We start from the raw sequence: 19406 nt of genomic DNA, 5'->3' as shown, positions 1-19406 counted from the left end.
TATTTGACAAATCACAAATATGTAAATAATGTGACTTCACTATAGAGTGATAGAGGACAAAACCCACAGGCCAAAGTTTATCTGAGCCTGAATTAGACAAGTGAAGAGGATATCCTCTAAAAGTCGTTTTTTCCCTCTGTGTCTGCGTTTTGTTGAGTTGCAGTGGAAGAGCAGTAACGAAGAAAGACAAAAGAAAGAATCTTATACTAAAAAGACTGTAATCTTGGAGGTTATTGTGATTTAAACTGTTTTTGGTTGAAATATAAAGTCCTACACAGCAGCAGTGTCTTAATGCACATTAATTCTCCAGAAAAGCAGCAGTTATATCCTATTGGTCACAATGCTGCTCGTGGTTGAGGAAGAAAAGGTGTCGAGTACATTGCTGAGCAAAAACAAGCACTCGAAGCTTCTATAAATCTCTGTCTCTCACAAAACTGAAAAAATGATCAGAGCTGCAGCTTTTATCTCTTATGTCCATTATTTGTTCAATCAGTTGTTTAGTCATAAAATGTCAGACAAAAGTTGAAAAAAAGCCCACATTTCCCTACAAACATTACTTTGCAGGTGTGGTTACAGCAAGAAAAAACAGCTCCAGTGTTCATATGGACACGAAAACACACTGCTGAATCTATCCTGAGCCTAACTCAGTGAGAATGTGCTGAGAAACTGTTCTGAAGTCCGAGGTTGGCTCATTCACTTTAATAGCAGCGGTGGAAGAAGTACTCAGACAGTTCACCTGAGTAAAATTACACAAGGATTATCAGCTAAATCTACTAGTATGAAAAGTAAAAGTACTCGCTCTGCAGTAAAATTTCCCCTTTGATATATTTTTATAAATAACATTATCAGATCATTGGTCCTGTTTCACTGATGCTAGATAGTTTACTCTAGTGGTTCCCAACCTAGGGATCAGACCCCTCCAAAGGGTCACCAGATAAATCTGAGGGGTTGTCACATGATTCATTGGAGAGGAAAAAAGAAAAAAACAGATTTCAGTACGACTCTGTGACACTGGGCCCAAATGCTTTTTTTGTAACTTTGTCACATGTTGAAATAGTTGGAAACCACTGATTTGATTTTCAGCAATATGTATTATAGGAGCTTATATGTTTTTATATCATGTAAAATCTTAATCTGAAAAGTAACCATTAATTAAATATGTCAAATAAATGTAGTGCGGGAAAAAACTGTTTGTTTTGTGTGAAACATTTTAATGATTAATCACAGGACATTCTTTCATTGATCAGTAACGAGAGCCAACAAAGCAGTTTGTTAGAAAAGATAACTTATTAATCAGCACAGAGACCACGGGACAGACAGCTGCTCTGCATCTCTGCAACAAGAGGCGACTGAGGATTTAAAAAGTCAGAAATACATATGTTAATCTTCTTTAAGGCTCAGATCCAGTAGAAAATAATTTGATTAATAATCTATATAATCTGTATAAGATTCAATCTATATAAACCTATATAAGATACAGTCAAAATCAGACAGTCACAGAAGATATTTCTAAGTAAATTCAACATGGATGATTAAAGATGATGAAGATCTTCATGATAAACTCCACCCAGCTGGGACGTCAGGTACAACAAAATACAGTAAATCAACAAAACAAAAAACAACATCATCTGCAAATGTACATGTACATGTGTCCCTGTTCAGTGCTGCTGAGGACGACGTTCATACAGCCAATAGGGTTGGTTCAGGTTGGTCACATGGCAGTAGCTTTCTCATGAGTGCTGTCAATCACCAGGGTGTCATAAGTGTTCATGGCTTCTTTGCTCCTAATCAGAAAACACACACACACACACGCTTAAAACTTTCAAATATTATTTATAATAATGCTGTTTCTCTGCAGTAAACGGGCCCTTATTGATTAAATCCAAACCAACAGCAGCAAACATCAAACAGTACGATTTCATACAGGTTGCATTTTCAGTGAGTGCAAATACTGAAATCTTTCTCTTTAGAGTTTAAATTTCTCCACAGGGCACAGTGTTAGAGTTGATGATGCACTCTTCAGCTACAGAAAGTGCACAATGGGTTTTCCTCAAAGATTGATTTTAGCCATGATTTTATTTGATCTGTTATCGATTTATCTTTTTTTTTTATTTATCAGTGTAGTTTACATACATAGTTTCAGACAACACCAAGGCCTTGCTCTATAAGGGGCTGTGGGAGAAAATGAGTATGGCATTCAAACACAGATTTACTTTCTGCCAGTTTCTTTTGTACTGACTTCTGAGAGTAAAAAGATAAGTGGAGTAGTAGTATTCCCACAAAGCGTTCCGTGTATTAGGGAGGACGTGTTGGTCGTACCTGACTATGCTCAGGGTGGTCTCGTAAGTGTTGTCATTGGTCATACTGAATTCATTCATCTCTGAGTCCAGAGAGGTCACGCCCCTGCACACCAAAGGAGGAAAACATTGAAACCATTTAAACTTTCAGTCTAGAGTTTAAAAAGTGAAATACACAGTTAGGTGTCGTAGACATTTACCCCCCCCCCCCCACCCCCCACCCAACTGACCTACTGGGCTTCTCAAACCAGGCCTTTTTCACCAGGAAGACGACAAAGGTGAGGAAGAGGAAGCCAACAACAGCAATGATACCAGTAAGCCACTGAGGCAGCACACGCTCACTGGCTTGAGTCTGAGCTGAAACACAAACACAGAGGTCAAAGGTCAGAGGTCATCCAAATTCAGTGCGAAATGCTCGTCTGTTAAATCTGTGTAATTGTGTGTCTGTCTCTGCACAGTAAACAAGTTTCCATCAAATCAAATGAACCTCAAAGACTTCTCGGCTGTTTCACTAAACCATTAGCTAACCCAGCTAAACTCTGTAACTGCTAAAATGAACCATCTGCTAACCTGAACTAAAAAACATTCAGCAGCTAAAGTAAACATTTAGCTAACGAGACCCATCACCTGCTAAAATAAACCATTAGCTAACCTGAACTAAAAATCTTTTAACTGTAAAAATAAGCCATTAGGTACCATGAACAAAGTTTTTAGCAGCTAACCTGAATTAACTCGTGTTTATGTTTTGTTTTTTTTTAAGAGACATGGGGAGGAAATTCAGTGATCACTTTTATGGCATTGGTTAATATTTAGCGGTTATCAAAGTACTCAGATTAAATTTCTACAGGGGGGGCGGCCCGGTAGTCAAGTGGTTAGGGCGCGTACCATTAGTCACCGGTCGACTCTTTCCTGCACATCATTCCCCTCTCTCTACCCCCTCTCCTGTCAGTCTCCACTGGACTATAATAAAGGCATAAAAAGCCCCCAAACAAAACAAAAAAAATTCTACAGGGGTGAAGCAGATATTCTTTATCATTGAACAAAAAAATGATCACAATACTCTACAACATGCTACTCTTTAATTAATTAAATGATTAATGGATTATTTGATTCATAGAAAATCTACAATTATTTTCATTGTTGTTTTGTTCAAGCAAAAAGGACAAATATTTGCTGGTTTTAGCTTCTCACATGTAAACAGCAAACTGAATATCTCTGGGTTCTGGACTGTCAGTAAAATGAAATGTGCTGATAGTCACTGATGAGCAGCAGTATTACTGTGTTTTCATATATAAAATATATACTCTTTGTACCTGTCTGGGCTGTGACCGCTCCTACAATCAGCAACAAGCAGGAAATCACTGTTGAGAGTTTCCCCATCGTAGACTCCGCTCTGACTGAAGAAAAAACAAAGTCCTGAAATATGAAAGAATCAAAACCTGAAAAAAGACGAAAAGTGACGTTTCAGTGATCGATTTAAAAGCTGTGAGTGTTAAACTACCAGCAGAGTGAAGCTGAGAGTTTCAGGTGTTGTTGGTGCGTCAGGTGGATCAGCAGGTTAGCACAGTTCTGTTAATGTTTTACTCAACCTGGCAATACAACCTCCGATTCACAGGAAGAGGTTTTATCTGTCCTCATACTTTATGACTGAGCTGTTTGTTGCTGGAGGGTTAAATCCACCCAATGTAGTCTGAGCTTTTAATTTATTTGTCATTTAATGATTTTATTTCAACCTTAATCTTGAGCCTGAAAACAGTTTCCATTTTACAAATTTACAAAATACATAATTTCCACAGGGGATGGGGAGATGCTTCACTTTTAAAAATCCTATTTTTGACTCAGCTGTCTTCATAGTTTCAATGTGATCTACTCATTAAACTCTCTCTAAACATTAGAGCTGGCAGCCGTCTATATTCTCCTGCAGATTTTATCAACTGTCAGAGATTCTTCCATACAGGGATTAATACTATTCATAGTTGTTTGCTTCATTTATATGCATTTAAATAGAACTAAAACAATTATTTGACCATAAGAAAATAAATCAGCAACTCCTTCAATCATCAGTTAATCATATAAGACATTTTTTCTGGCAGAAATCTAAAACTTGCTCTGATTCTAGCATCTGTAATGTGACAATCTGCTGTTTCACTTTCTGTTCTTTCACTATAAATTAGTGAATTAGTATTTTGGGGTTTTAGAGTGTTGGTCCAAAAAAAAAGACAAGAATATTTTTCTATATTTTTTCACCTTTTACAGATGATGAACTCTGAGCTTCTCTCTCCTGGCGGTTCTTAGCAGTTGGACAGTCACAAGTGAAGGGAACAGAAATAGGATTTTTGCCATATTTGTTTTCATCGCAGTTAGAAACCTGTATTGAAATATTGGTGTTGGAACCTGTGGGATGAAACTGTACCCAGCCCTAATCACCAGGTAGATCAAACACTCACCCTGTGAAGTCCTGAAAGGCGCCTCTGGACGGCAGCTGCAGCCAGATTCAAAGCATTTACAGTTCATATACATGTCAAACCACCTCTGCAGCATAATCCACCTCTCCTCTGTCCTGAATGCTTTACTGAAGAAAAAATATTTCACCATATTTTCATAAAAACAGGTGGATTCTAGGAACATAAACAGATGTTTTAATACATTTTAATATAAATAGCTGTTGGTTGCATAATGATTTGTCAAAACTAAACATTTGCACTAATTTTAATGGTAACAGATGTTGTGTTGTGTATATTAACAGTGTGTATGTTATATATTTAACATTAACCTTTGTGAGAATAAAACAAATACGTTTCCTAACAATGAAAATATTTTGTTCCCTAAGTTCTTGTGTAACCTCAGAGAACCTCGAGGTCCCTGGAGGTCTGGGGCTCCAGTTTGGGCCCGGGTGTCCTACAGTATGAGACAGGCGGAGGAGGGTTTGGCTCTGAGCATGCTCATGAGGTTCAGGTTGAACTGGGCTGGGTTGTAGTCCTGGAGGTCGGACATGGAGGCCTGCTGGCCGTCCCGGTCCTTCTCCCTGGAGGTGACTCGGTACTGGGCCTTGACATTCCTGAGAGGGTTGTAGTCTGGACTGATGTGGTCTGGACAGCGAAACACTTCTCTGATGACGGAGCCCTGCTGAGTCAACGCCACGAAGCCGTTCCTGTAGGTCACCATCCTGACGACGGGTGAGTAGACGAACTGAACGTACAGCAGGTTTCCTGACGGGAAAAACAAGGAAAAAAATCCACTACAACATCTGCGTAACACTTATGAGCCGAGGATGAACCGGAACTGCTCGGCTCTGTTCCAGAGGTAATAAAACCTCATTCAGAATCACATGACATGTGACAAATAACACAAATAGCTAAAAATAGATTCCACCACATAACTTTACTGAAACTAAACTGAATGCCACGTAGTGTTAATTTAGAAAACTTTTAGAGAAAGTTTGGTTTTCTGTTAGTCCGGGTTTTTTAAGACCAGCCGTACATCCTCAGTGAAGGTACGTCCAAACACACCTGAACCTACCTGTGGTGACGTCCCAGACTTTGACGCTTCTGTCCTGAGATCCAGTGAAGACGAACTGGTCGCTGTCAGAGAACGCAGCAGAGAGGACGCCCTCGAAGAAAAAACCCTGAACACCCACAAAACCAAAGCACAATAAACTTGACTGGAACACTGTACTGTTGTACATAACGATAACATTACTACTATAACACGGCACACATAAATGTAATAAATAGGTTATAACTCACTATGATGTAGCTGTACACAGATAAAGGTGTAAGTGTTTCTTAAAGGAACTGTCTGTTATTGCTACATAGCTAACATTAGCATTAACAGCTGTTGAAATGTTGTGAGTTCAGCATCAAACTTAATTGCTTTACTCACAAACATCTGTCTCCAGAGGTGGAACAACACCTTTGTTAACTGGTTTTGCTTCTATTTCTATCACTTATTTTCTTCTACTGAAGTTAGCGTGCTAACGAGCTGGCTCCGACCCGGTCTGAATGTCTCGTCACTTTCCGATACGGAGTCACTCTAAGTTACGTCCAGTCTGAAGAAGCAGCTGCTCAGAGGACGCATGATAACCTCCTGTCTTGTAAATTCAACAACGGCTGAAGCTGAAGTCCGATAAGCAAACAGCTGTTAACGCTGGATAAAACTTATTACTCCTTTAATGTACAGTATTTGTCAGCAACTATAATTCCTCCTGTGAATCGTCCATAACTAACTCATATATGAACAGATAATAAATGAGAACATAATGTAACACAGCTGCAATAATATAAAATGTCTTTAAAGGAGAAGTCAATAAACAGTTGAAAACAAATGTCCTTATATCTACTTATAATTACACTGTAGTCTGTTACAAACCATTTATATGTTTACATACTGATTATTTATGATAAATGGGGGCAGTTCAAATAAAATATTACCATCATTTTATGAATAGATTACAAGTTTGCTTATTCTTGATTAATGTCTCCTCTGTATTCTTGTTGGAGCTGTTAGTTAAATGTCTACTGGAGAGGAGAGGAGTTTTAGAAACTGTTAAAAGAGCCTGTGTTGGTTTATCAATGCACAGTAATCCTGACCTTATACTCCATGGTGTGGTCCAGGGCCAGCGGGTTCAGGGCCCACAGCCTTTGCACCGTGTCCTCGGAGCCCACCAACGCGTGAGTCCCCCAGTTACTGGCCGTCACGCAGGTCACTCTGCTGCGCTGAGGCTCCAGACTGGAGCTGCTGCCGCTGCTGAAGTCATAGAGTTTCACCTCCCCGCAGCTCGTTCCGTACAGCAGCCTGCGGTCGGACAGCAGTGCCATGGAGGACAGTGGGGCGTGGAGGAGGGACAGGTGGAACCTCTCCAGGGGCCCCTCCACTGTGGGGAAGCTGTCTCTGGTGGTGATCTCGAACAGACACACTGAGTCCTCGTAGGCCACAGCCATGTGCTTCTCCTGGGAGCTGACGGCCATGCAGAGCACCCTGGAGAGGCTCTCTGGAGGAGGGATGCAGAGCGTCTCCTGGGGCAGGGCTAATGGGTAGATGAGGACGGTGCCGGAGGTCAGACCACACAGGAGTAAACGTTTGTGCTGAGCTAACTCCAGACAGCAAACCTGAGCAGAGACCGCCAAACGCTCTGATAGAGAACCTGCAGGGAGACACAACATTCAAGTCTGTGTTAGTGCACCTTATTTTATTTTTATTACACACTTATTTTAACTGCACCTGCTGTTGAAATAAGTCCAAATCATTATGTTTTTGAGACTGAGGGAAGTTGCTCCAACCATAGACAGCAAAGCACAATCTTTCTTACTCAGCTTTGAAGCTTTGCAGAGAGACATTACTGTGAAACTGAAGTTACTGAATCTGTTTGTTGACTTCATGTTTAAGCATCTACCATTATTCCAAATGGTTTGTTCCGGCCGCAGCTTTCTGCATAATTTGTAATGTATTGATTTACACAGTCTAGTTTTAGCTCAACAGAGCTTCAAGACTTCAAGTTTCAGAATCATTAGAGAATCAGAATCAATAACATCCTTTGAATTCCTACTTGGACGTTTCTAAAACCTGCTCAGGTGGCTCTGCTCTGGTCACACTGACCTGTGTGGTTGTTCCAGCTGATGACTTCTGTCTGGCTCAGCTGGCGGACGAAGAAAACCTGATCTGTGTCCTTGGCGATGGCGACGTGGGCGCAGCCTGATGGGATGTGGGTGGCGGGTTTGTGTTGGGGGTCGTATTTCAGATTCCACAGCTGGATGGAGGCAGTGGCTGTTGAGGCTGAAACCACAAAGCTTTTATACAAAAGCACAGAGGTGACGGGGGCATCTGAACCACACAGAGTGTCCAACAACGCACCGGTGGTCACCGACCAGATCTGTCAAAGAGACAATACATACAGGGGCGGGAAACAATGGGAACATATGACATTTATAATTTCACTGAATAAAGTTGTTGATTTAACTCAAAGATCATTTTTGAAATCGTCCTTTGTGGTGAAATTCATGAATTTGATTCTAAAAAGCTACAATATGTTGAAACATGTATCCACCTATCTGACAATAAAGCCACAAAAATCTACTTGGCTTTAGCTGCTTCACAGTAAAAAAGCCTTCTAGTTACAGGTAATCAGACTGAGGCTTAAAGAAGTAATGAGGCTCTGCTGCAGGTCTTCTACTGTGAAGCAGCTGTAGGACTTTTTGACTGATGGCAGCAGCTGCTCTGTTTTCACTGTAAAACAGCTGGATTCGTTTTAACTGTGAAGGAGTTGAAAGCTTTTACCATTAAGTGAGTAGATGGGCTTTAATTTTGAATGGATTTTATTGTAAAGTAATGAAAGGTTTTTACTGTGAAGCACAACATACACATGGAGATGTAGAATTTGCCACCAAGCTCTTTGCATTAGTGGCTTTGACTTAAATGAAGTTAAAGATAAACATAAGCGTAGTTGATTCATTTTAATGGTGAACAGTATTTGCAGTCATAGTGAGACCCTTTACTCACTGCAGTTTACATTAGTGGTTTATTGTGTTGTCTCTTACTCGTATGAGTTGGTCAGCAGCTCCGGAGACGAGCAGCCTGCAGTCTGCAGACATGCAGGCGGACAAAACGCTGTCGTCATGTTGGAGGTCGAGGAATTTGTCCACGGAGTCTGTGTCGATGTTAAAGAGGCTCAGCGTTCGCTCAGTGCCTGCAGGTGAACACAGTGAACCACACTGAGAACATTTACATGTTCACATAACGAACCAGGTTACTGTGGGAAATCAGACTGGAAATATAGTTTCTCATTTCACTGATGAAAAGCAATTTACTGCAGAGAGCAGACTGTATAACTCCAGATGTGTATTGTCTTTCTGTGCCTTCATTTTGTCTTTGTTTAGCACCTTTTAAACCGTCCTTACCCACATGTATATTATCTGTTCAACAAAGTATAAAGCTGCCATGAACATAACATATATGACAACTGACACATGTGCCTGTAGAGATTCAAAAATCTTTGGTGACAATTGCTTGAAACATCATAATAAAACAGTTCAAGGCTGTAAAAAGCGTTGCTTCCACTGTTTATAGGCTACATACAAACGCAGCGTGTCAGAAATAAAACTGAAATACGATTTATTTACAATAAATAAAACATGTTCAGTAGGATGAGTAGACTCCAGAGGGTAAAGTGCACACTGACTGAAAGAAACAGCACAAATCATCAGACAAACAGGAACCAGGAGCCCACTTCACTAGAAAATTAGTCTAAAATTCCTCATTAATAACGGTGAATTGTGACCGCTGGTGGTTTTCATGTATCAGTTGCTTGTTATGGGTTGAAAAACTGTATTAGTCGTACCTGCCATCAGAATTTTTTCATCTTCTGTCACAGAAAGTAAAGATGGAACTAGAGGAAACTCAACAGTTGTGTGTCTTCCTGTTCTGGAAATCTGCACACAGGAAGGAAAATATCATCATCTCAGTTAAGATCATGTGTGACAGAAGAAATAACGCCCCTGTAGGTTTGGCTTTTTATGCTGAATTATTGGCAGAATATAAGGTGACAATATTTTCTCTTTAGAACAGGAAAAACTTGTAATTAATACAATAATCTGATACAGTTTCATGCAGCTGTACCATGGAGCCTGTTATGTGGCAATAATAAATAAAATGTCTATTTTGCAGGACTTGTTGCTGCACAGTAATCAAACTAGGCTATAACTATTTCCCATTTAGTTTTCATTCTGTTTGTATGATGCCCAGTAGCTCTGCATCTTTAACCAGATTAATTAACAGATGTTTTATTATTGAGGCCCAGGCTTGATTTTGTACTGCTGCTGTTTGTTTTAGATGCATTCAAAACAAATTTATTATGGGTATCTACGCTGCCACTGATTCAACTCATCATTAAAGACTAAGTTTAATATATATATAGAAAGTATATATATGGAAAGTTTTAAGAGGTGGTTGGCAATCACACGTCTGATAGTAGTGTTTTGAACCAGGGGTCAAATCTTGGCCCAGTTTTATTTCCTCTCTGTATGTTACCATTGGGCCCTTTGAACTCAACTTTTATGCTGATGACAGTCAGCTGTACTTCTCCATTAAACCCGATGTTCTCAGTTAAATATTTAACTCCATTTAAATGAGGATAAACAGAAGTCTTTGCAGCAGTCTCTGGGAGCTTTAACTCCAATAAAACGTCCATTTAAGCCATTAAACCTGTGAATCAAAACTGACGCACCTGATAGAGGAAGCCTTCTTTAGTAACCACAAACACTTTCCCACGTTTTGGTAACGTAACAGAGGTCATTGGAGTAAAACAACTCTGTGAGTTTTCCAGCTGAGTCTCCGCAGTCTGGGTGCCGTGAACAGGACTGAATATTCTGATCAGACCAGACTCAGCCAGAGAAACTACAGATTCTTCTAGAACTCCCAGAACCAACGAGCCTTCATCACTGCTGCTGCTGAAGAGCTCAGCCCCGTCCAGCCTCCACGCCTTCACCTGGAACAACAACAACTGAAAACATTACACTACACATAAAAGTGACACATAAAAAATATAAACCCTCTTCAGAAGAAGCAGGTTCTCGCTTTCCTATCTGAACTCTCTGGATTTAGACTTGTAAATTAGTGAAGTAAGAAGAGTTGTATCAACAGTTAGAAGAGTTCAAGTCCTCATGTATAGTGATAACAGGTGAAGCCTCGAGTCTTCGATGGACATGAAACTCTCCTGGTTGAATCACCAGAACAAAAGAAGAACAGCCGTAAAAATATCTGGTTCTGTGGTTTAAAAATTGACATAAAAACTGATGAGAGAAGTTAGCTACGACTCCCAAGGTCCATTTCACTAACAAACATCCAGTCACTGAACTTCACAGTGTTGTTGACGCTAAATATCACACTGATAAAATATTCAGCCGCTTAAATCAATTCAGCTCTGATTCACATCTCCTTCTCCAGAGCCATAGCAGCTGAGACTCATGGGTATTGTAGTATTTAACTGAAACTGGTGAGAAGAACCTAAACCTATCCAGGACAGTCATAGGAGTTGTAGCAGCATTAATAGTGGTAAAGGTCATACTGGTGGAGTCAGTGGAAACAGCAATAGTTAGCAATAGCAGTAGTGGTATTACCTGTGTCCTGGTGTAAACACAGAGCAGCTGTCTCTGCTCAGACAGGTGGAGGTGTACTGATGAGGGGGCGGAGTCAACAGGTACAACCTCCTGGATGCAGAGCAGCTGCTGGCCGTTCATGAGGCTCCAGCTCCTCAGAGAGCCATCAGCAGCCAATGAGAGGCAGTGAGATGAGCTGTCAATCACTTTAACGGACAGAACCGCCCCTTCGCAGCACAGATTACACTGAGTTATTATTATTATTCATATTAAAAATAATTCATTACTGCTCTTTAATCAAATCAGACTGACCGGTGTGTCCCTGCAGAGTGTGGATGAGGTGCTGGTCAGTGAGACTCCACACCGCCACCACCCCGTCATCTGAGCCAGCAACCAGAAGCTCCGCCTCCACACTGACGTCCACACAGAGAACACCTGTAGACACAGTGACAGGTAAACCTGTGTCAGTGCCCAACCCAACCTCTAGTGTCACTGAACCTGATTTCAGCACACCTAAAACACAGCCATCACAGTTTGTGGCCTGAGCTGAAGAAAACGGCCTCAAACAGCTACCAAAATAAAATATGTGATAAAGTAGTGAATAAAGAACCAGGTCACAGACCTGATCACAGATTTTGGTGCAACCCAGAGGACAGTTGTCATTGTAGCTGCTGAAATCACCAGTCACTCACTAAAACACTGTGTAAAGATCCTGTCACTAACTATTAAAATATTCTTTGATTTTTGATACAAAACCGTTAATCATTCAACTCCTGACCTCCCTGCAGTCTGCTCAGGGTGTGCTCCAGCGCCCCCCCAGGCTGCTGCAGGAAACTACACTTCGGGACAAGGATCGGCTCCGGACACGTCAGTAGCCACTCCTCACACTGACTGCACAGCCGGCCAATCACAGACAGGTAGGTCGAGGCCAAGGAGCAGAGTCTGGCCAACAGCTCGGTGTAGAACAGAGACATGTCTGGAAAAGAGTTTTAAAAACACTGCATGTATCTACTGTTTATATTACAGTTTTAATTCATTCCTACTGTGATCATTATAGTATAGAAATTATATTTAGTCTTAATGTTGTTTCTAAAGCCTCTGTCACAACCATAAATGTAAAATTTTAAGGGAAACCTGAAAACATTTGGACTGAAAACAGCACTTGAATATGTAATATAAACCCAAAATAACAGACCAATGTGATTGTCCAGGAAGTCCAGGGTGGGCCTGATTAGGACCAGAGTGTCTCGGATCAGTCTGGTCTCAGTGCAGTCCATGTACTGGGAGCACTGGTCCAGGTCGTAGATCACACTGGACACCCCACACACCCTGCTCTTACAGTACAGCCACTCAGCACTGCCTGAAAAACACAACAACGACACATATTGATCCCACTGTACTGTAACACCTGCTGTGTTTACAGGTGGTGTAATTAATCAGATCATTTCATTTCAATATCTTTAATTTCCTAACCAAAGCAGTAGTTGGTTGTTTATGATTTTGTTATCATTCTTATTGCTCTGTTGTGTAGCTGAAAACTTCGTTTGTATGTGTTTTATATGCATCATCCCAGAGAAGTCCTTATAACCAACCAGACTGAATAATCAAAATACAATCACATATATATTAAACCATTTTAAATTACAATATTTTAAAAAAGCTGTGTCACAATAGAGGAAACTCTATCTGATTTGACCCTGGTTTGAACCTGGTTTGAACCTAGTTTGACCCTGGTTTGGACTTGATTTCTGATCAGAAGACATCTCCTGAAGACGTCTGTGTGTGGATGAACACATTTTACCAAATCCAGTAAAGCTATTTTAAACCTGTCTGACTCTGTGGTCCAGGTGTGGTGGCAGTGGGCGGGACTTAAACGTTATCCTGTGTTTCTTCACATATCTTACCAATGACCTCCTGTCGTAGCTCCTCCCACAGTCCCGCGTGCAGCAGGTGATAGGGCAGCTCCTGCAGCTTCCTGACGTTAGCCAATCCTGAAGCAAACCACAGTGGCTGGGGAGGGACCTGTGACATCACAGCACACCACCAGAACTACGGATTAATGAGTCTTACCAGTAAGGGAGTTAAAGTTTGTCCTGAGGGTGGCGCTGGAGGAAAGATCATGGAGTCATTAAAATCTAAAGGGTTCATCCTCTGGAGAGCAGGAAGAAGATCAAGATGTTTTGTGGAAATCTGAACGGTAGATTAGGATTATATGTTATTTAGGATCATCCTGAGTAGATAGTGTTTTGTCCCGAGGATGATGCTAGAAATCTAAAGGGTTCATCCTCTGAGGATGAGGAATGTGACCATGAAACTTTCTTCAAATAATTATTAAATATATATATAATATTGTATATAAACAAATAACTGAACAGTACGTACACCTCAGATCCTGTATATGATCAAACTCTGTGTTCACCAGTGGTTGGTACCTTTCTGTCGGAGAGCAGCAGCGACAGACCCGGCAGAGCTGCTGGCTTCAGTTTCCCCGACCACCGACCCAGAAAGTACTCTGCCAGGATCCTGAGGCTCCGCCCCCGCCGCTCTGACATCAGATAGCGTGATGAAACCGCCTCAACCAGGCGCCTGAAGTACACAGAGATCATGTGACTCAAATCAGATCTAACCTCATGTGATCATCTATCAGGTTTTTCTTCTTGTACCGGTTGTTGAAGGCGATGGTGGCGACCCCGCCCGTCCACCGCTCCTCTAGAAGGTCCTCCAGGTCCCGTTTGAGGCAGGCCCACAGGAGGGGGGGCAGCCGGATCAACGAGGGCGTCGGAGGGAGGGAGAACCTGTACACCTCACTGATGACATCATCATCCAGGGACATGACATCACGCAGCTCAGCTTCCAGCAGACCTTCCCTGTGGACACATGACGCACCGATGATCAGCTGATGATCGTCGTCACGTCATCTGACTCATGAATTAAAAATGCAACATACAGTGGAATTATTATCTACCTGTTGAAATAAACGTTTCTTTATTTCATAGCAGTTTTTCACTTTTTGATTTTTGTTAGATTGCACATTTGAAATCTTATTTAACATCAGGTAAATAAACTCCCTCATTTTTGTTTTCTAATTTTCGTCACCAAAAAACCAAATGATCAGTTCATGAAGAAAATATTGAATCCACACTGAAAATGATCGTTAGTCGCAGCTCTAATAAACACTGATTCTCTTTTGAGGTATTTCTGGAGAACGATGTGCTCACGACTGTCACCTCACCTCGCCAGAGCGAGGTATCCTAAGGCCCCGCCCACCAGCTGCTTGCCATGTTTCTCCTCCAGCATCAGGAAGAGCTGTGACATCATTTCCTGTGTGTTGGCGCCCAGGTGTGTGTCTGTGAGCGGGGTGAAGGAGGTCCAGCGTTTGGCTGCAGACAGGATCAGTCTGAGGTGGAGAGGACAGCCGGTCGACTCGAAGCTCTGCAGCACAGCGTTGCTCTGCTCAGGGGTCAACGTTCGCTGCAACGCTCGCAGGTTCGAGTCCACGATCTGTTTCCCTTCATCAAGAGTCAAACGCTCCACCTCAAAGAAGCTCCCCAGGGACTCCAACATCAGGCGCATGTTAGCAAATGCCTCGCTTTTGGTATCCATGGAAACCACCAGGTGGACATTGGGCGGGAGATCGGTGGGCAGCCAACGGAGCCTGTGAGCGTGATGCTGGTCTGAGAGCTGATCCAGAGCGTCCAGGATGAGGAGTAGACTGTTCCCCTGCTGGGACACCTGGGAGAGGACGTTCCTGAAGAACCTGAGCAGCTCCAGGTGGGTGCCGGCCGTCAGCGGCGAGGGCGGAGACAAACCACACGCCAGGCAGACCTGGAGGCAGATGCTGCGGAGGACATGGTCGATGTCTGGTCTCTGAGGATGACGAGCCGACAGAAGCCTGATCGCCACCACCGATCCAGCCTCCAGGACGCCTCTCATCTCCTGCGCCAGTTTGCACAGCAGAGCCGTCTTCCCCATCCCAGCAGCCCCGTGAACCACCAGCGGGCCGTGACGGACGTTGGTGGACTCCCACATGGCGAGGCAGAGCTTACCCAGTAGACCCTCTCTGCCATGGAGACCTCTGCACAGCTCAGCACTCATGGCGACATGCTGTCCAACCTCTTCAACCACCCAGTCCGACACCTCCTCATTTTCTTCTTCAGTGCTTCCCCAGATCTTCCTCCGCCTCCCCTCACCTGGAGAACCAACCGCCGCTGTGATCCGAGCCTTCATCTGCGACACAAACTGCTCGCAGACGCTGTCCAGGTACTGAGCGTGCTCTTTGCGTTTGGGGTCGACGCTCCCCTTGCTGAGCTCCACACAGTGCAGGTTGAGGATCTTCTGTGATGAGGCGTAGAGCCGAGACTTGAGCCCAGTGAGGAGTCCCTGAGCTTCTGCGTCCAGCAGCCCGTCAGCGTTCAGGTCCATGTACTTGGCGAGACGTTTGGGACCATCTCTCACCCTCTGCTTGGGAATCTCTCGGATGAAGAGCAGAGCCGACAGTTCGCCGTCGTCTTTCCACAAACCCTGTGTGAGCTCCTGCTCCGTGACTGTGGAGCAGAGGGAGAACACACTCAGATTTCAAAATTCCTCTGAGACAGTGGACAAACTGTGAGAGACGTCTCTGACCTGATGTGTAGAAGTGTTGTTTCTGCTCGGCTGTGATGTCCCCAGCGGCCTCGGCGTCGGTGGCGCTGGATCGTAGGAGCTGTAACAGTTGAGTCTCTATGAGACGCCAGGACAGGACGTTGTTGTCGCGCTGAGGCCCACTCTCAGGTCGGAGGTCGCTGTAGTGGGGGAAGTGAGCCGTGATAGACCGAAGGACGTAGGTGGGCGGGACAGCATTGTTGTCTTTTAAGAACCACTGACTCAGCTGTTTGATGCCTTCAGGGTTTTTGGAGAGTTTGGACAAAAGGACTTCAAACTGTTTCTCGGGGACAAGGCGAGGAAGAGCTCGGTGGCCGTACCGGTTCCCCAGCAGAGCCTTTGGAGCCGAGACAACGAGGGATGAAAACAAAGGGAGAGAAAAAGATTATAGATTAAACTCTTTTACACATGCTTCCACTTTTACTTCAGCTCCAACAGAAATATCTAAGACAGGAAATACAGACGCTTTATTGTCTTCACACTGATTGGGTTTAACGGTGTTTTGTTCATGACGTAGTCGTTGATCACTCTTAAAGAAAACCGACCCTGAAGTCTGACTTTAATCAGACAATTCTTATCAGTAAGTTTGTCTTTAATATGAGTATTTTCTGCTTCCTCTGTCACAATGAACTGAATCTCTTTGGGTTCATTTGTCCGATTAAACTTGACTTTAGAAAATTCTGATGCCATTTTTCACAATTTTCTGACATTTTAAAGACCAGACAATTAACCACTAATGAAAACACTTATTAGTTGCAGCCGTGTAGAAAAGAACAACTTCACAGTAGCAGGAAATAGCTCAGCATAAAGTTTAAAAATCAGTGAAAATATAATTTACAGAAGATTAAATTAAACCACAGAGGATCATGTGACACAAGACTTCAACTCAAATTATACATAAAAATCCACCTTTGGTCTCATTGAACTATAAATTAAAGAAGACAAGAGACTCACAACGAAAGCTGGTCCCGCTGAAATCCTCTTACAGGTCTCAATCTCCTGCAGGAAGGTCTCACAGGACTTGTGGTCTCCAGACGTGACGTTTCGAATCCCCCAACGCAGATCCACCACCTGGACAGAAAATAATCACAGATCAAACACATAATAGATCATTTCATCAGTTACTGGATTAGTTTGTCTTCCATTCTCGAATTTAAAGACAAAGAGGAAACTGTTTAAATGTTGACCTGACCTCAAACACCAGCCCCAGACTGCGACAGAAAGACAGGACTTCTGGGTAAGCTCTCTCCAGCAGAGCTTTCCTCTCACTGCTCATATCTGATCGGAGAACAGAGACAGTGTCAGGGCGATCAATAAGTTCATCAGCTCAGTCAAATAAATATAACAGTGACATGGATCTGAGGGTGTATGTTTATAGCTTTAAACTTTTGGTAGAGGGCCAGAGTTTGATTGCTGCTGGAGAAGGATTTTCAACAACCTGGCAACCCAAAAGTTATTAATGGCTTGTAACTGATCTATAAAACAGTAGTAAATGATTTATTACCATTTATTACAGCTAACAACCTGTTTATAAATGATGACCTTTCAGAATGTGATACAAGAACATTTGTGACCTAAATTTAAGCCTTTTTAATAACTTCTAATGTCTGTTTTTAAACCCTGACGGAGCTGACGAACACTGAGTTGACCTGCTCTGACCTGTGAATGTGGAGCTGATGAAGACCCGGATCATGTTGGAGCTGGTCTTCGTCCTCTGAGCTCCGTCTGTCCGTCCTCTGAGGACGTCCTGCAGGCTGACGTCTCCTCCTGCTGCTGGACGCTCCGCCATCGTCTCTGTTCTGAAACCACCGTCGTCGTCTTCTCCTGCTGTCTGTCTGAGCTTCCCTCCCTCAGCTGCTCAGTCTCCTGCCTGTGCCGTCCCCTCGGAGACTTTCCTCCAGGACAACCTGTTCTCCCCCACGACCTGCAGCTGCACCTGAACACTGAATCCTACTGTAGCGCTGTGTTCATCTGTTAACTGCATGAAACCACAACACAGTCAAAGTCAAAGTCAGCTTTATTGTCAGTTATGCTACACATACAGGACATACAGCACAATTGAAATTACAGGCCTCTCGGACCCACGGTGCAAGTAAAAATATAAAATATAGAATATAATGTAAACAACAACTTTTTACAAAAAGACAGTGACATGATCAATTGCAGTGATACAGTGCATAAGTAATCATGACAGTGCATTAGTGTAACAGTGCGATAAGCAGAAGACTTGTATCATCTTCTTAACGCTGTTGAAGCTGGTTGTCCGGTGCAGCCTGTTTACCACGGATGTTTTTCATCACTGCGGGTCATTTATGAACAAACTGTCTCATTATTACAGACCAACATGTCTCTTAGTGTTGTTGTTGTCTCTTGTTAAAAATTGTATATTGTTTTTCTATTTGACAGATAACCTGAACCACAGTGTTGCTAAACCAGACTCTTCAGTTAGCTCAGAGTTAGGATCTCGGCCCAGTTAGCCGACTGCTGTTGGTATTCAGCGTTCACATGCTCCACGTCGGGGGCCCCACTGCTAACTGATCACACTAATAGCCTCATAAGCTTATTTAACAGACAAACAAACTGCACATAAATCTTTAAAATCAGCGAAATCAACATTTATTTAGTCACCAGATTTTGACTTAGCATTAGCTTCCAGGTCCTGTTAGCTTTGCTAAACCTACAAGTATACTACTGAATACTACTCAGTTCTGATAGATTCATTAGAGTAAACTTGTGGATCTTTGACACAGTTTGAGTTGTTGGAGCTGGATTTTTTTCTGTTTTGATGGAGCTACAGTATTTTCCCTGCGTCCTGTCTTTGTGCTAAGCTAGGCTAAATGTCCTTGACACACAGATGAAACTGATATCCATCCCTGATACCTGATATATATATATATATATATATATATATATATATATATATATATATATATATATATATATATATATATATATATATATATATAAAGTTTTTCCTGTTTTATATTTTCTGTTTAATTTGATTGCCCTTCTATTCACCCTTATTTTATTGCACTATTTCTCTTTTATTGTAAAGCTCTTTGAGCTACATCTCTTGTATGAAAAGTGCTCTATAAATAAAGTTTATTATCATTATTATTCATGAGGACATTAAAGTGAAATGACAGAGGAGAAAAATGTTGTAATGCTCCTTTAAACAAATCCTCTTTCCTGGTCCCCTGAGAGTTGCTGCACCATCGTTACCACCTGGACTGTGAAGCACACACACTGGACCGACTCAGTTCACCTGCTCAGCATCGAACTCACCTGAGTGTTTACTGGAGCAGGGCCGGTGGGAGTCGGTGGGGGCCCTTTGAGGGGGAGGCCTCCGCTCTCAGCTGCAGCTCAGTGCTAATTACAC

General features: G+C 42.5%; 2 protein-coding genes across 2 annotated transcripts; both read right to left on the bottom strand.

Moving 5' to 3' along the window:
* Positions 1–1190: 1190 nt before the first annotated feature.
* On the bottom strand, positions 1191–4452 carry pdzk1ip1 (PDZK1 interacting protein 1). Its single transcript, XM_071486621.1, has 5 exons — positions 3799–4452; positions 3611–3694; positions 2528–2654; positions 2320–2403; positions 1191–1784 (listed from the first exon to the last, which is right to left on the bottom strand). Exons 2-5 carry the CDS (start codon positions 3675–3677, stop codon positions 1712–1714), a joined length of 351 nt encoding a protein of 116 aa, XP_071342722.1. The 5' UTR covers positions 3678–3694; positions 3799–4452; the 3' UTR covers positions 1191–1711.
* nwd1 (NACHT and WD repeat domain containing 1) lies at positions 3611–17813 on the bottom strand. Its single transcript, XM_071486619.1, has 20 exons — positions 17687–17813; positions 17220–17305; positions 16982–17098; positions 16010–16364; positions 14619–15930; positions 14050–14253; positions 13819–13972; positions 13291–13408; positions 12582–12746; positions 12165–12362; positions 11699–11821; positions 11408–11613; positions 10516–10776; positions 9631–9721; positions 8831–8979; positions 7893–8166; positions 6887–7440; positions 5817–5922; positions 4745–5506; positions 3611–3736 (listed from the first exon to the last, which is right to left on the bottom strand). The coding sequence occupies exons 1-19, from the start codon at positions 17718–17720 to the stop codon at positions 5196–5198; spliced, it is 4818 nt and encodes a 1605-aa protein (XP_071342720.1). The 5' UTR covers positions 17721–17813; the 3' UTR covers positions 3611–3736; positions 4745–5195.
* Between the last annotated feature and the right edge of the window lie 1593 nt (positions 17814–19406).

Source organism: Trachinotus anak, unplaced genomic scaffold (assembly GCF_046630095.1).
Source record: "Trachinotus anak isolate AG129_WGS33_773 ecotype Australia unplaced genomic scaffold, CSIRO_AGI_Tana_v1 ptg000010l, whole genome shotgun sequence".
NCBI classification, from domain to species: domain Eukaryota; kingdom Metazoa; phylum Chordata; class Actinopteri; order Carangiformes; family Carangidae; genus Trachinotus; species Trachinotus anak.
This window is presented reverse-complemented; position numbering and strand designations above follow the sequence as displayed.

Excerpts from the sequence above, each read along its gene's own strand:
- nwd1 (XM_071486619.1), bottom strand. The coding sequence starts at position 17,720 with ATGATCCGGGTCTTCATCAGCTCCACATTCACAG. Across the intron at positions 17,306-17,686 it reads CATCAGCTCCACATTCACAG|ATATGAGCAGTGAGAGGAAA; the intron begins GTCAGAGCAGGT and ends TTCTCCGATCAG. Across the intron at positions 13,973-14,049 it reads ACCATCGCCTTCAACAACCG|GCGCCTGGTTGAGGCGGTTT; the intron begins GTACAAGAAGAA and ends TGTGTACTTCAG.
- pdzk1ip1 (XM_071486621.1), bottom strand. The coding sequence starts at position 3,677 with ATGGGGAAACTCTCAACAGTGATTTCCTGCTTGTTGCTGATTGTAGGA. Across the intron at positions 2,655-3,610 it reads AGCGGTCACAGCCCAGACAG|CTCAGACTCAAGCCAGTGAG; the intron begins GTACAAAGAGTA and ends TTTGTGTTTCAG. Across the intron at positions 2,404-2,527 it reads TGGTTTGAGAAGCCCAGTAG|GGGCGTGACCTCTCTGGACT; the intron begins GTCAGTTGGGTG and ends TTTGGTGTGCAG.